This window comes from Hyla sarda, chromosome 4 (genome assembly GCF_029499605.1).
Source record: "Hyla sarda isolate aHylSar1 chromosome 4, aHylSar1.hap1, whole genome shotgun sequence".
In the NCBI taxonomy this organism is placed as follows: Eukaryota; Metazoa; Chordata; class Amphibia; order Anura; family Hylidae; genus Hyla; species Hyla sarda.
The window spans coordinates 303,632,105-303,649,191 of record NC_079192.1 but is presented as its reverse complement, the minus strand read 5'-3'; the positions used below and the strand labels follow the sequence as shown (position 1 = coordinate 303,649,191).

Genomic DNA, 17,087 nt, shown 5'->3' with positions numbered 1-17,087 from the left:
GTTTTCAGGTATTATGCATGTTATGTTACAAATATTTTGATACTCCCATTGATATACTCAGTTTTCAAGTTATTTAACCTATGCTGTTCATTTGTGGAAATTACCAAAATATGACTCCTATGGAATAAAGAATGGATTCCCTCATTCCAGAGACTGAAATAATCAAAAGTGAGCAGAAGAAACAGAAATTGGTGAACCTGGCAGAAGAAAAGTAGTGACAATTAGGGAAAGTCCAGCAGGGGTGGTTTAGAACCTGGAATCCATCATGTCTTCATGTTTTCTAAATTTTGAATGGGGGATTGTAAGGGAAGTCAGCTTGTTATACATTTTTATATACGTTTTCATATACAACTTCTATATTTTATACTCCATGTTGTATATCATCAGCCATGTTGTCAATAAGCCACCATCTTGTCTGTATTTCTTTCATTATGAACTGATTATAAACTTTATTAGTAATTATAGCCAGGAAACTTATATTAAAGATATGTGTTTGTTCTATTGGTTTTATTCTTTACCTTTATGTGTAATGTATCTTTAAAAATGGTGATTGGGTCACTCCTCCCCCCTTCCCCTTTTCCATATATACCTGAGCAGTAAATCCAATGGATCAGGAACCGGAAGATTAGTCTTTGACGCAGAACCATGCTGTTGTTATAGCTATACGCTCCTGTGGTTGGCTCCTTAGCCAATAAAGCATGAACTGTATTTGAATACTTTGGTGAGTGCAGACACATCTTTTGTTCTTTTTTGTTTTATGTTGCGGAATTGCCTATTCCTGCTAGTGTCTTGCACCCAACTTCACCAAGACATACCTATAGTGCTTGCTTGAAGTTAGCTGTATATACGTGTTGTAGTGCCCATCCCCCACTCTTTGCTTTTGGATTTATAGTAAAGGTTGCTGAGCTAACAAGAAAGCTTCAAGGCCATTTGGTTTGAAGCCTTCTTTCCTGCTTATGAGATGAGACATATGTTTGTAACTGCGTATAATCTGACAGTGTGCCATTCTCTCTCTCTGAGTCTAAGGTGCCGCTGGTTTTCACCAGAGCCCGCCGCAAAACGGGATGGACTTGCTGCGGCTGGCGGCACCCAGGTCGCTACCCCTGGCACGACTCGACCACACAGGCAGCAGAGGAGATGCGAGGCACAGGAGGGATAAGGCAACTGGTACTCAGTATAGCAGAAGGTCAGGGCAGGCGGCACAGTAGCGTAGTCAGCAATGTAGCAAATGGTCAGTAGGCAGGCGGAAAGGAGCAAGGTCAGGTCACAGAGCAAAGGATCAGATACACAGCAAGACAATAACATGAATGCTTTCTCTCTGGCTCTAGGCAACAAAGATCCAGCAGGGAACTGTGAGAGGTACAGGAACTTGTAACTGAGTACACAGGTGAAAACACAGAGGGAGCCAGCACTGGATGACCACTGGGGATGTGCCGGTAATCCACCCGAACGCCAAGGGCGGGTGCACTTCACACTCTCTCCAAAGGAAACAGCAACAATCGCCAGGTCCAGTATAGTAGCAAACTGATATTTATTGCATCAATAACAGCAACGTTTCGGCTAAAAGTGAGCCTTTCTCATGCTTGAGAAAGGCTCACTTTTAGCCGAAACGTTGCTGTTATTGATGCAATAAATATCAGTTTGCTACTATACTGGACCTGGCGATTGAGTACACAGGTGATTTCACTAATTAAGGTATACTGGCCCATTAAATGAAACAGCTCCAGCACGCGCACCCTAGGAGGCGGGGGCAGTTGTGCTGGGGCTGTGAAAACAGAAGGAGCATGGAGGTGAGTGACAAACTGAGATTCGCATGCAGGCGTGTCACGCGATGCGAATCCCAGCCCCGCCGACAGCGGGGACATGTCAAGAGAGCGCTCACGGCCAGCGTGTCTGGCCAGAGCGCTAATGTTACATTAATGCACTTTTAGTTTTTTTGTTTTTTTGTTTTTTTTTATTGCTGGTTTATTCCTGTATAAGAAAAATCTTGCTTTTCTCATTTTATCAAAGGGATGAAGATAAGATACAACCAATATAACTATGGCTGGAACTTCCACTCCGATGTCTTCTTAGTAATTAAGTAAAAGCAAATATTTGTACATTTTACCACTTTATCATCAATAAATTAAAGCTGGATCTTAGCTGGTGACATTACTTGTATGGCATATTTGTTCAGCACAATATTGAGGGAGTCTCCTTTTAGCCCTGCCTTAAGTAAACATCTTCAGGATCCATACATATAGAGCGAGCATGTAGAAAAGTACTTGCAGATCTATTGATCAGTTTCACCATGAAGCCCATAGGAATCATTGTCTTTGCTGTTGTGTCATTTACCAGTTTCTCAGGTCTAGATCCTTAATAACTGTTTTATTGAGCGTTCTTTATATTTCAGTGTGTCGATGTCATTATTATTACTATTTTTAAACATGATGTGTTTTATTACACAATTAGAGTTTTTTCTGTGCATTTGCCTTTTTCTGAATTATTCATGTATTATTCAAGATTAATCATTGTATAGCAGTAGCAATTTTACAATATTTCAATATCAAAAATTAAACTATATATTACCTGCACAATATCAGGTAAAGTCAGTTCTCAGGTAAAGTCAGAATGATAAGAAAATATTTTTACTATTTTACATGCAATATTTATCATACTATGTATTCATTTCTTATGCATTTTGTTTTATAGGTATCACCTGTAACCCTGTTGATGTAGAGATTGAGGTATTTACATAATTTTTTTTATTTTTAGAGGTTATAAAGGAAATTAAGTTTCATAAAAACACTTTCATTTTCTGTTAGTTTTACCTAGCAGATGTGTTTGTGCAATGATGACATTTCTATAATTAGTTGTTATGTGTATAATTCTCATGCAAATAAGAACCAGGTTTTCCCTATTTAAGGATCGTGGAAGTCCCAGCAGTTTAAAGTGTACCTGTCATTAAAGGGCTACTCCACTGGAAAACATTTTTTTTTTTAAATCAAGTGGTGCCAGAAAGTTAAACAGATTTGTAAATTACTTCTATTAAAAAAATCTTAATCCTTCCAGTACTTATCAGCTGCTGTATACTACAGAAAAAGTTCTTTCTTTTTGAATTTCCTTTCTGCCTGACCACAGTGCTCTCACCTCTGTCCATTTTAGGAACTGTCCAGAGTAGGAACAAATCCCCGTAGCAAACCTCTCGCTGTAGACAGAGAGCACTGTGGTCAGACAGAAAATACATTTTAAAAAAACTTCCTGTGGAGCATACAGCAGCTGATAAGTACTGGAAGGATTAAGATTTTTAAATATAAGTAATTTACAAATCTGTTTAACTTTCTGGCACCAGTTAGTTTAATAGAAAATGTTTTCAAGTGGAGTACCCCTTTAACAAAAACCTTTTATACAATGTAGATAATGCCATTATATGTATATTTGTAATATACATTGGTTAAAAACGTGTATATTTTTTCCCAAAATCATTCTGCACTCAATACCCAATAGTGGCATAGTGAAAACATAATGTTAGAAGTCTTTGCTAATTTATTGTAAAGGAACAATTAAAATGTTACATTGATATAAGAAACTATACCGGTCATTCTGTAATTAATTGGTGCACCTTTGGTAGTAATTACAGCCTCCAGTCTTCTTGGGTGGCAAGGTTTGTACACCTGGATTTGATGATTTTCTGTCATTCTTCCCTGAAGATCCTCTTTTGCCACTGAAAAACACCTCCACAGCATGATGTTCCCACCACCATGATCACTGCGGGGATAGTTTTGGGCAGGTGATAAGCAGTGCTTGGTTTCCCCCACACATGACATTAAGAATTGAGGACAAAAAGTAACATTTTGGTTCAGAGCAGAGAATTTTGTCTCTCACAGTCTTGGAGCTTTTTTTGCAAACTCAAGGTTGGCTTTCATGTGTCTTTTACTGGGGAAAGTCTTCTTTCTGTCCTCTCTGCCATAAAGCCCAGATTGGTAGAGTGCTGCAGTGATAGTTGACCTTCTGGAAGTTTCTCCCATCTGCACACAAGATCTTTGGAGATCAGCCAGAGGGACTATTGTATTCTTGATCACCTCTTTTACAAGGGTCTTTCTCCCTTGATTACTTAGTTTGGTAGGCGGCAGCTCTAGGAAGTGTCCTGGTTGTTCCAAATGTCTTTCACTTAAGAATTATGAAGGCCATTGTGACTTGGGTGTATCAGAAAATGTTTGTACTGTTCTCCAGACAGTCTGTACTGTTCTCCTACAGGCAACTTTTCCAACCTCATGGCTACCTCACCTCAGAGACCTTATAAAGACAGGATTGTGTGTTTCCAAATCCTGTCAAATCAATAGAATTTACCCCAGGTGAATCCAATCAAGGTGAGATCAAGCAGAGATGATCAAGAGAAATAGAAGGAGCCAGAGCTAAATATCAAGTGTCATAGCAAATCCTTACAGCATACCCATACAACATTTTAGTTGTTCCTTTTAATACATTTGAAAAAGTTTCTTAAAGGGGTTATCCAGGAAAAAACTTTTTTTTATATATATATATCTACTGGCTTTAGAAAGTTAAACAGATTTGTAAATTACTTCTATTAAAAAATCTTAATCCTTTAAGTACTTATGAGCTACTGAAGTTGAGTTGTTCTTTTCTAAGTGCTCTCTGACGACATGTGTCTCGGGAACTGTCCAGTGTAGAAGCAAATCCCCATAGCAAACCTTTTCTGCTCTGTGCAGTTCCCGAGACAAGCAGAGATGTCAGCAGAGAGCACTGTTGCAAGACAGAAAAGAACAACTCAACTTCAGCAGCTGATAATTATTGGAAGGATAAAGATATTTTAATAGAAGTCATTTACAAATCTGTTTGACTTTCTGGAGCCAGTTGATATATATAAAAAAAAGTTTTTTCCTGGAATACCCCTTTAAATTCAGTTTTCACGTTCTCATTATGGGGTATTGAGTTCTATGTATTTTCACAAAAATGATGGGGGAGATTTATCAAAACCTGTGCAGAGGAATAGTTGCTGAGTTGCCCATAGCAACCAGATTACTTCTTTCATTTTTCACGGGCCTCTTTCAAAATGAAAGAAGCGATCTAATTGGTTGCTATGGGCAACTCAGCAACTTTTCCTCTGGACGGGTTTTGATAAATCTCCCTCGATAGGTTTACATTGTTCATGTTTTGTCTTCGGTTCTAACAAATGCACATTATACATTAAGCCTTACGAGCAAAATATTACAGTACTAACTAAAGGCAAGATTCTAAAGGCCTAATTTATCGAAACTATTAAATGTAAAATTCTTAGGAACTAAGACTGCTTTGAAATACAAAGACTGTTAGTGATGAGCGGCAGGGGCCATATTCGAATTTGCGATATTTTGCAAATTTATGGATGAATATTTGTCCTATGTTCGCGAAATTCGCTATGTTCCTTCTCTTTTTTTCAAGCGAAAATTCGTAATTAAATTTGCATAGTGCACATGCGCAATTATATCTTTCACCTAAAAGAAGGGAGGGATCAGTGTCGAATATAATGACGAATGACGAATACAAATCTATATTGTAAATATTTGCCAAATCGCGAAGTGCAGATATTCGAGGTAAAAATTAGCATTTTGAATATTCGTGTTCAACACTACTGGTAATTTGGATGAACAAGGCCCCAAGTGCAGATAGTAAACAGAAAAGATGGCAACCTTAATCTGATGGTTGCTGTAAAGATTTCCTTTACAAAATATATTTATTAAAACATTTTTACCACTATATTTTTGTGTGCAGCCTAACTGTGATGTCTACATTCCCATACCTGGAATTGGGTTGGCTTGCAACAGGATGCTTAAACCAGTATGCGGTACAAATGGACGTACCTATTCCAATGAATGTGAGCTATGTTCACACAAAATGTAAGTTCACGTTTCAGTACAGTCACACTGTATCATTATTTTATGTTACAGTCAAGATTATTTTTTTGTTCATATTCAACATTTTCATATTCAACTCCATCATTACTTTTATGTCTGTTTGTAATAAAATTAGATTTGGAAGTAAAGGATATTTTCACATGTATTGGTTTCATGGCATATCAGTATCCTCTATAATTAAAAATCCTCTATAATGAAATCCTCTATAAATCCTCTATAATGAAATCCTCTATAAATCCTCTACAATGAAAAATCCTCTGAGATGAAAACTCCTTTGACCAAATAGCATATATATTCACAACAATATAGTATAGTTTTAAGAGAAAGACCAAATGAAAATATAATATTAATGTGGAGAAAATTATAAATAGGTGTTAGCACAGAATAGGGAATAACATGCTGATCGGTGGGGGTCTGACAAGTGGAACTCCCACTGTTTGTTAGAAAGGTGATAAATGTTCCCCTGTAATGAACTGAGCAAACCATGCATGCACAGCCAGCACTACATTCATTTCTGTGAATTCATTTCTTCCAACCATTGTCAATGTCCTAGGGACATTTTAAAAAGTTTTTATCGGTCAGGGTCTAAGAAGGGAATTTATTTTATTTAATTTATTGTATTTAGAGCTTTTTGTGTGTGTATCTTTTAACTCTTGAGTTTTTTTGCGTTTTTGTTTTTTTGCGCAAAATCTGATAGAATTCTTCATTGCCATGTCTACGGTTAAGTTTACCATAGAGCACTTTCTACTGTAGAATCAAATTTATTAACTGTGTTTTTTTTTAAATGCAAAAAAAATGCACAAAAGCAAATATATACCACCTCGGAGGACATGTACCAAAGTGTCAGAAAGCATCTGAGAATGTGAAACTTGTGTTCCCCTTTGTTTTTTTTTAAACATAATATATTAACTATTTTGGAACAGTTAGGACTACTACTCCCATCATGGACAGACTCTGCCCATGATGGGAGTTATAGTCCAGAGGCTGAGGGTCATTCTCCAGAGACCCGCTGCAATCTGCATTTATTAACTGTAAAAGCCAGCTACACATGTGGCTACACTGCGCTCCCGGCGGGGAATACTGTATATGCTGTCATCATTCATAATCCCCGCCGCCGGGAGACAGGAGCTCTGATTGGTGAAAAGCTATTCATCATTAAGAGCTCCTGTCTCCCAGCGGTGGGAATTATGAATTATGAGAGCTGTATACAGGAGCAGGCGGGAAGCACAGTGGAGCTGCTGGATTGTACAGTTAATAAATGTGAATCGCATCGGGTTTCTGGAGAATGACCTGCTGCGATCTTTCCCTCAGCCCCTGTACTATAACTCCCATCATGGACAGAGTCTGTCCTATGATAGGAGTAGTTGTAGTACCACAGCGCTGAGGGATGGCACTTGCACTTCCCCCTGCTGCGGGACTTTTAGGACTACTACTCCCATCATGATGGGAGTTATAGTCTAGGGGCTGAGGTGCAGGTCGCAGCAGGTCATTCTGCTGAGACCCACTGCGATCCGCATTTATTAAGATAACAAGCCGGTGACACATGCAGCTCCACTGCGCTCCCCGCTTGCTCCAGACGGGGAATACTGTATAGTATTATTCATAATCCCCGCGGCCGGGAGAATGAAGCTCTGATTGGTGAAAAGCTATTCACCAATCAGAGCTCCAGTCTCCCGGCGGCGGGGATTATGAATTATGACAGTGTATACAGCAGCCGGCGGGGAGAGCAGTGTAGCCGCATGTGCCGCCGGCTTTTACAGTTAATAAATGCGTATCGCAGCGGGTCTCTGGAGAATGACCTGCTGCCATCTGCCCCTCAGCCCCTGTACTATAACTTCCACCATGGACAGAGTCTGTCCCATGATGGGAGTAGTTGTAGTACCGCAGCGCTGAGGGATGGCACTTGCACATCCCCTGTCTGCGGGACTTTTAGGACTACTACTCCCATCATGGACAGACTCCATCCATGATGGGAGTTATAGTCCAGGGACTGAGGTGCAGATCGCAGCAGGTTATTCTGCTAAGACCCACTGCGATCCACATTTATTTATTTTTGTGGAAAATCTTGCAATTTAATTAAAAAAATGTTACAATACCGTAAATAATATGCACATATTTGGTAACTCATGCCAGCCTGCTCTATACATGTAACATATAGTACAAATAGTGGTACAATAATCAGTAAATAGTGCAAAAAAAAAGTAGAACAAAAACATTAAAATTGACTGCAATTCATGCCACAAAAAAACAAGGCTTGGATCTAAAAATGACTACATCAATGTTAAAGGTTAAGAACAATAAAAATAATTATTCTGGTTTTTATAAAGGAATTAGCAACAGAAAAAAATATTTGTTTTAATCTAGTTTTTATTGGAAACATTTTTTATTTTATTTTTTAAACTGGCCACCAGTGCACACACAATAGGCTGACATCTCCCCTTTCTGGTGCTCACTTTTCAGCTATGCTGTATAGACTGGGACAATATTAACACTAATAAGTATTTTCATCATCATTAGGAAGCAGGGGATTTAATTACATTTTTCTAAGTAAGGCAACAGAGTAATATTATACTCACATATAATACTTGATGTGTATGTCCCCCATCACTCCCTAGTTTCTGGTGGAGGGTGCTTTACTTTTTCTCTATCTGGATACTCCATTAAGCCCTTAAGAACATAAGACATAAATGTACCTCCTGGTATCCTGGTACCTAACGCACCAGGACATACATTTACATCCTCTACATGAGACAGCGAGCGCAGTTCTCGTGCTCGCTTCATGCACAGCAGGTCCCAGGTGCTATCAGCAGCCAGGGACTCGCCGGTACTGGCAAACAGCTGCCAAGATGTCTAATCACAGGAGTCCCGCCACTGGGGACCCCCGTGATCTCTGCTGCGGCACCCCTGTCGTTCAGTGCACGGAGCGAACTCTGCTCGATGCCCGATGACTGGCGAACATGGCCGCCACGCCCCCTCCATTCATGTTTATGGGAGGAGGTGTGACGGCTTCATATTAGCCTTCAAGCCCCCTCCCATAGATATGAATGGAGGGGGCGTGGCATGACATAATGAATGCAGAAGCTCCAATCTTCTTTGTTCCGGACGCCACCTCTGCCGGCCCAGAGATCACATGGGTCCCCAGCGGCATGACACCCGCAATTAGATAGAGGATAAGATGTTTTCTTATACCCCTTTAAGGCCAAAATGGGCTGTGTCCTTAAGGAGTTGATCTATTTAAATGTATTGCTTTTCTGTTAAAAGAGATAATACAAGGAGGAAATGGGTGCCTCAAATATTGCTGCTCCCAGGAAAGATTTTAAAAATTAAAAAGCAACATTAACAAGATTAAATCTTTCTGCCTCTCCATTGGATAGATGACATTGGGTCCCCATTCTCATGATCGGCCCCATGGACCCATGATCAGATACTTATCACCTATACTGTGTTAAGGGCCTAGCTTTGAACTCCTACACTATGTATACTGTGATTTAAAAAGTGCTGGACAGCTACTATTTTCTTCTGAGAAATGGACAGGTTTACATACAACATACATACCGTATATACTCGAGTATAAGCCGAGTTTTTCAGCACGTTTTTTCGTGCTGAAAACACCCCCCTCGGCTTATACTCGAGTGAACTCCCCCACCCGCAGTGGTCTTCAACCTGCGGACCTCCAGAGGTTTCAAAACTACAACTCCCAGCAAGCCCGGGCAGCCATCGGCTGTCCGGGCTTGCTGGGAGTTGTAGTTTTGAAACCTCCGGAGGTCCGCAGGTTGAAGACCACTGCGGCCTTCGACATCATCCAGCCCCCTCTCACCCCCCTTTAGTTCTGAGTACTCACCTCCGCTCGGCGCTGGTCTGGTCCTGCAGGGCTGTCCGGAGAGGAGGTGGTCCGGTGGCATAATGGTTCCGGGCTGCTATCTTCACCGGGGAGGCCTCTTCTAAGCGCTTCGGGCCCGGCCTCAGAATAGTCACGTTGCCTTGACAACGACGCAGAGGTGCGTTCATTGCCAACGTACTTCTGCGTCATTGTCAAGGCAACGCCTCTATTCCGGGCCGGAAGCGCGGAGAAGAGGCCTCCCCGGTGAAGATAGCAGCCCGGAACCATTATGCCACCGGACCACCTCCTCTCCGGACAGCCCTGCAGCACCGGACCAGCGCCGAGCGGAGGTGAGTACTCAGAACTAAAGGGGGTGAGAGGGGGCTGGATGATGTCGAAGGCCGCAGTGGTCTTCAACCTGCGGACCTCCGGAGGTTTCAAAACTACAACTCCCAGCAAGCCCGGACAGCCGATGGCTGCCCGGGCTTGCTGGGAGTTGTAGTTTTGAAACCTCTGGAGGTCCGCAGGTTGAAGACCACTGAGGGCGAATGATGAGAAGAGGATGATGAAGGGGGGGGGTGTGGGATGATAAGAGGATGATGAAGGGGGGGTGGGATGATGAAGGGGGGATGTGTGGGATGATGACAAGGGGATGATGAAGGGGGGATGTGTGGGATGACAAGGGGATGATGAAGGGGGGATGTGTGGGATGATGATGAAGGGGGGATGTGTGGGATGATGACAAGGGGATGATGAAGGGGGGATGTGTGGGATGACAAGGGGATGATGAAGGGGGGATGTGTGGGATGATGATGAAGGGGGGATGTGTGGGATGATGACAAGGGGATGATGAAGGGGGGATGTGTGGGATGATGACAAGGGGATGATGAAGGGGGGATGTGTGGGATGATGACAAGGGGATGATGAAGGGGGGATGTGTGGGATGATGAAAAGGGGATGATGATGATGAGGATGTTAATGACGGGTCTGGATGATGACAGGGGGGATGATGTATTTCCCACCCTAGGCTTATACTCGAGTCAATAACTTTTCCTGGGATTTTGGGTTGAAATTAGGGGTCTCGGCTTATACTCGGGTCGGCTTATACTCGAATATATACGGTAATCCTTCTTTTTATATAAAATTGTCTGATAATACATAGGTTTTGTCTAATGCAAATACACAGCTTTTATTCCATGATGTATATACTGTATATTGGAGCTTTTTGTAATACACTAGCAATTGTATTTTATTTGGTTACATGTATTACAATGATCACTGTGCTAGTCTAATTTATATAAAATAATCCATGGCAAAGAAACAAGACTGAAACATGGTTTTCTGCTCTGGATGTGCAACGTGATCCACACATAGAATAGCTTCATTGTCATTCGGGGGCTAATCTGCAGGCTTTCTGTGCAGCATCTGTGGTATTCATTCATTTACATTATATGCAGAATATCAGTAGATTCTGTAATGATTTTGGCACGGAATCTGTGTGAACGTGGTCAAATGATGAGTATCATAGAAATATTGTAACAACCTTTTTTCCTTGACAATTTATTTTTCATGTGTTTACAGGAAGATGAATACAAACCAAGATAACATCAAGATTAAGTACAGGAAAAGTTGCACTGATAAGGTAATTTTTTACATACTTAAAGCAGTGTTAAGTTAAGAAAAACACAAACAGGGGTATTTAACCTTTCATAAAAGTCCGCTTATCCAGCTCTGCCATAAGGTGAAGGATAAGGATTTATCAAAACCTGTCCAGAGGAAAAGTTGCTGAATTGCCCATAGCAACCAATCAGATTGCTTCTTTCATTTTTCAGAGGTCTTTTATAAAATGAAAGAAGCAATCTGATCATTGGCGTCGCTAGGGGGGGGGGCCGTGCACCCCCTTGTGCCCCCCAATTTAAAATAAATAGGGATGTACCGATACTAGTATCTGGGCCAGGGGCGGACTGACAGGCTGGGTAAAGAGCCCGCTGCAGCTGCTAGGGATATCCCTGCGCTGCGTACCATTAGCAGAGACAGACAGAGCAGGGATGAAGGTACCTGATGATGGCTCCGCCCCCAGCACTGGAGAGGACGGGGGCCGAGAGCTGACAGGCCTCCGGAACACAGAGCAGCTTCATGTGAGGTGAGTGACGTCCTGTGTCCTCCCTCTCTCCCCCCTGATCAGCAGTATATCCTGGGGCTAGGTCATGTGTATAGTAGAAATCCAGAGGGGTCACTTTCCCTCCCTCAGTGTCCACAGGTCACATTATCAGAGCAATTTTTGGGAAAAATCGCTGCAAAATTGCGCGGTTTTACCGCGATTTTTCGTAAATCGCGGTAAAATCGCACAATTTTTTGCCGCGATTTTTCCATACATTTTTCTGGTAATGTGACCTGTTGGAGACCTGTGGACACTGGAGGAGGGAAAGTGACCCCTCTGGAAGGACGACATGTGAACACACTGGTAGTTTATCATTAACCCCTTAAGGGTACATTCACATGTACAGGATCAGCTGCATATTTTTGCTGCATATTTTGTGCAGCTGATTTTGCAATCCATTAGCTTCAATAGGTAGCAAAATCAGCTGCAGAAAATATACAGCAGATCCTGTACGTGTGAACGTACGTACCCTAAGGCCTCATTCAGGGATGGATCCACAGTGTATTTTACGCTGCAGATCCACCAACAATGGACCCTACAGTGCTGCCTCCATCTGTGCCTGCTCATAACGGCAATCCGCCACTACAAGCAGACACGCTTTGATGTGTATACTCGCACACATCATGGCCGCTCCACCTGCTCTCTGAGCTAGGCCAAGAGCAGCCTCAATGTGTGCGAGTATACACATCAAAGCGTGTCTGCTCGTAGCGGAGGATTGCTGTTTTGAGCAGGCACAGATGGAGGCAGCACTGTAGGGTCCATTGTTGGCGGATCCGCAGCGTAAAATATGCTAGGGATCCATCCGTGTAAATGAGACCTAAGGACACAAGGCGTATGTGTACGCACAGTACCTGCTCCTACTGTGTTGTATAAATCATTAAAACATTCAAAAGTTTTAACGCCTTAAAGGGGTATTCCAGGCCAAAACTTTTTTATATATATCAACTGGCTCTGGAAAGTTAAACAGATTTGTAAATTACTTCTATTAAAAAATCTTAAACCTTCCAATAGTTATTAGCTTCTGAAGTTGAGTTGTTGTTTTCGGTTTAAATATAAAACAAATAAATAAACATATGTGGTGTCGAGAAATGTCCAAACTATTAAAATATGATATTAATGATCTCGCACGGTTAATGGCGTAAATAAAATACCAAAGTCCAAGTTTGCAGATTTTTGGCCACATCACATTCCAGAAAGAATAGAATAAAAAGTGATAAATACGTATACAAAAGTGGTACTGATAAACATGGCAGCCCCGTATACAGAAAAATAAAAAAGTTATAGGAGTCAGATTAGGAAACTTTTAAACATACATATTTTGTTTAAAAAGTTTGCCTTTTTTTTTTTACTATTGGGGACATTGGTGTACAGGTAGGCCCTTGCCCCTGGGCCTTAACGCACCAGGGCAAACATGTATGCCCTAAGACGTTAAGTTACTTTCAAGCAAGCACAGGGGCTGCGCTTGCTTCAGAGCAGTGAGTTCAGCTACTGTCAGTAGCCAGACGCTCATTGCTAATGACGGGCAGCGGCGATCCCACCGCTTACCATCGTTTAACCCTTTAGGCCACTGTCTAAAGTGACAGTAAAGCTTGCCCTAGCTTATTGCTTATTGTACAATAAGATAAAATGGTGGCGGAGGGTCCCCTTACCTGCCTCCTGGCTCCGATCGCTGGCTCGCTGATGCAGCCTTGCTATATAAGTGAAATGTCAATCTCACAGTGTAATGCTATGTCATAGGCATAGCATTATATACAGTGAATGCTATCTAATGATTGTATATAAAATAAAAATAAAAAAAGTCTCTAAAATTAAATAAAACCCCCTCCCCTATTTAAAAAATAAAATGACCCTTATTTTCCAATTCTCCCCCCCAAAAAATTAACATATTTGATGTAGCTGCATGTGTAATTGTCCAAACTATTAAAACATTTTTTTTGATCCAGCACTGTGTAAGACCAACCCCCCCCCCCCCAGCCCCACAAAAATGGGGTTGCCCCATACAATTTATAGTAAAATCAAAAGTGCCATGCAAAAGAAAAACCCTATATGGGTCTGTGGATGGAGAAATAAGGGTTATGGCTCTTAATAGAAATGAAATGAAAACTGGCTGTGTCCTTAAGGCCAAGATAGGCTGTGTCCTTCAGAGGCTAAAATAGACCTTATTTACATGGTAGAGCATAACATTCTGATATTTTTAGACAGCAAAATATTATCTATGATTCATTACAACACCCTTTTACAACGCTTATTACATAAGAATAAACATTGAGTGAGTTTCAAGTGATATTCTGGTTAGTGTAACAAATGATGTACAGATTCCCTCTTTTAACTTTTTTTGTGTTGTGGAACATTTTTGAAAAAAAAATTCATGTTTCATTTAAGAAGGTTAAAGGGGTACTCCGCACCCCTAGACAACTTATCCCCTATCCAAAGTATAGGGGATAAGATGTCAGATAGCCAGGGTCCCGCTGCTGGGGACCCTCGGGATCTCGGCTGCAGCACCCACCTGTGACGGACCTCCCATAGACTTGCATTTAGGGGGCGGGGCGTGACGTCACACGGGGCGGAGTTGTGACGTCACGCTCTTCCGCCATTGTGGTCGGGATCCGAAGCCGGTGTGAGGTGGAAGCAGGACCCCGGCGATCTGACATCTTATCCCCTATCCTTTGGATGTTTTCTATTGTATTACAAAGTTATTTTAACATTTTTATGTCAAAATTGTTTAATATCTCATTTTCATTTTCTCACTCATTCAGGATAAAAAGCCCCAGGATGAATGCCAAACATATGAAAATATTTGTACTTCACAATATCAACCAGTCTGTGGATCTGATGGTGTTACCTATTCCAACAAATGTATGTTTTGCAGTGCTAAAAAAAGGTGAGTGTTTCAGGGGGTTAAAACAGGAAAGAGTACCTTTTTTTGTTCACTTTCCCTTTGTTATGTAGATGGGGATGTTCTACTATCTTTCATATGCAAAGACAATCAATATGTTTTTTGTTCTATCTATCTATCTATATATATATATATATATATAAAACTCAACGTGTGTGTGTGTGTATGTTCCAGCATCACGTCCAAACGGCTAATGATATTAACATGAAACTTGGCACACATGTTACTTATATGTCTACAACAAACATAGGATAGGTGATTTACCCCCATTTGCCAGGGGCGGGGTTTATGTTTAAAGTCCCATACAAGTCAATGGGAAATATGACACTGCATAACTTCCAAACGGCTGGAGATATTTCGATAATACTTGGTCACATGTTACTTATATGTCCACTTAAAATATACGATAGTTAGTTTAACCCTTAACTCCCCCCATTTGTGAGGGTCTGGGTTTTTGTTTAAAGTCCCATGCAAATCAATGGGAAATGTATGTTCCCACATAACTTCCATACGGCTGGAGATATTTCAATACCTGGTAAACATATTACGGGTCGGGATAGGAGGTCGGGATAGGAGGTCGAGATAGGAGGTCGGGCTAGGAGGACCGGGATAGGAGGACACGGTAGGAGGTCGGGATAGATGGACGGGATAGATGGACGGGATAGATGGACGGGATAGGAGGTCGGGATAGGAGGTCAAGATAGGAGGTCGGGATTGGAGGTCGGGATTGGAGGTCGGTATATGAGGACGAGATGTGAGGACGGGATATGAGGTTGAGATATGACAACAATATATGAGGACGGGATATGAAGTCAAAAGCTTCCTTTGTTTATTTTCCTCCCCAACAAGGATTAGGAAGGAAAAACCGGGCAACGCCGGGTATTTAGCTAGTTCATCTATACATATAAAACTCAATGGGAGAGATTTATCAAAACCTGTGCACAGGAAGAGTGGGACAGTTGCCCATAGCAACCAATCAGCTCGCTTCTTTCATTTTTAAAAAGGCCTGTGAAAAATGAAAGAAGCGATCTGATTGGTTGCTATGGGCAACTGGAGAACTTTTCCTCTGGACAGGTTTTGATAAATCTTCCCCATTGTGTGTATGTATGTATGTGTGTATGTTCCAGCATCACGTCCAAACGGCTAAAGATATTAACATGAAACTTGGCACACATGTTACTTATATGTCAACAACAAACATAGGATAGGTGATTTAACCCTTAGTCACCACCATTTTCCAGGGGCGGGGCTTATGTTTAAAGTCCCATACAAGTCAATGGGAAATATATGTTACTGCATAACTTCCGAACGGCTGGAGATATTTTGATAATACTTGGTCACATGTTACTTATATGTCCACTTAAAAAATAGGATAGATAATTTAACCCTTAACTACCCCCATTTGTGAGGGTCGGGGTTTTTGTTTTAAAGTCCCATGCAAATCAATGGGAAATGTATGTTCCCACATAACTTCCGTACAGCTGGAGATATTTCAATACCTGGTACACATATTACAGGTCGGGATAGGAGGACGGGATAGAAGGTCGGTATAGGAGGTCGGGATAGGAGGACGGAATAGGAGGTCGAGATAGGAGGTTGGGATAGATGGACTGGATAGGAGGTCGGGATAGGAGGTCGTGATAGGAGGTCGTGATAGGAGGTCGAGATAGGAGGATGGGAAAGGAGGTCAGGATAGGAGGACGGTATAGGAGGTCAGGATAGAAGATCGAGATAGGAGGTCGGTGTTACGCCGAGCGCTCCGGGTCCCCGCTCCTCCCCGGAGCGCTCGCTACACTCTCCTCACTGCAGCGCTCCGGTCAGATCCACTGACCCGGGGCGCTGCGATACCGCCTCCAGCCGGGATGCGATTCGCGATGCGGGTAGCGCCCGCTCGCGATGCGCACCCCGGCTCCCGTACCTGACTCGCTCCCCGTCGGTCCTGTCCCGGCGCGCGCGGCCCCGCTCCTTAGGGCGCGCGCGCGCCGGGTCTTTGCGATTTAAAGGGCCACTGCGCCGCTGATTGGCGCAGTGGTTCCAATTAGTCTGATCACCTGTGCACTTCCCTATATCACCTCACTTCCCCTGCACTTCCTTGCCGGATCTTGTTGCCATCGTGCCAGTGAAAGCGTTTCCTTGTGTGTTCCTAGCCTGTGTTCCAGACCTCCTGCCGTTGCCCCTGACTACGATCCTTGCTGCCTGCCCCGACCTTCTGCTACGTCCGACCTTGCTTCTGTCTACTCCCTTGTACCGCGCCTATCTTCAGCAGCCAGAGAGGTGAGCCGTTGCTAGTGGATACGACCTGGTCACTACCGCCGC

At 42.3% G+C, this 17,087-nt stretch overlaps 1 protein-coding gene across 1 annotated transcript in view; it reads left to right on the top strand.

Annotated features, from left to right (window-relative positions):
• LOC130369446 (ovomucoid-like) overlaps positions 1 to 17,087 on the top strand; it is an 80,253-nt gene that overhangs the window by 40,168 nt on the left and 22,998 nt on the right. Inside the window, exons 2-5 of the mRNA XM_056574736.1 lie at positions 2,692 to 2,726; positions 5,752 to 5,876; positions 11,296 to 11,356; positions 14,632 to 14,756. Coding sequence (XP_056430711.1) covers positions 2,692 to 2,726; positions 5,752 to 5,876; positions 11,296 to 11,356; positions 14,632 to 14,756 — 346 coding nt within the window. The remainder of the gene's footprint in view (positions 1 to 2,691; positions 2,727 to 5,751; positions 5,877 to 11,295; positions 11,357 to 14,631; positions 14,757 to 17,087) is intronic.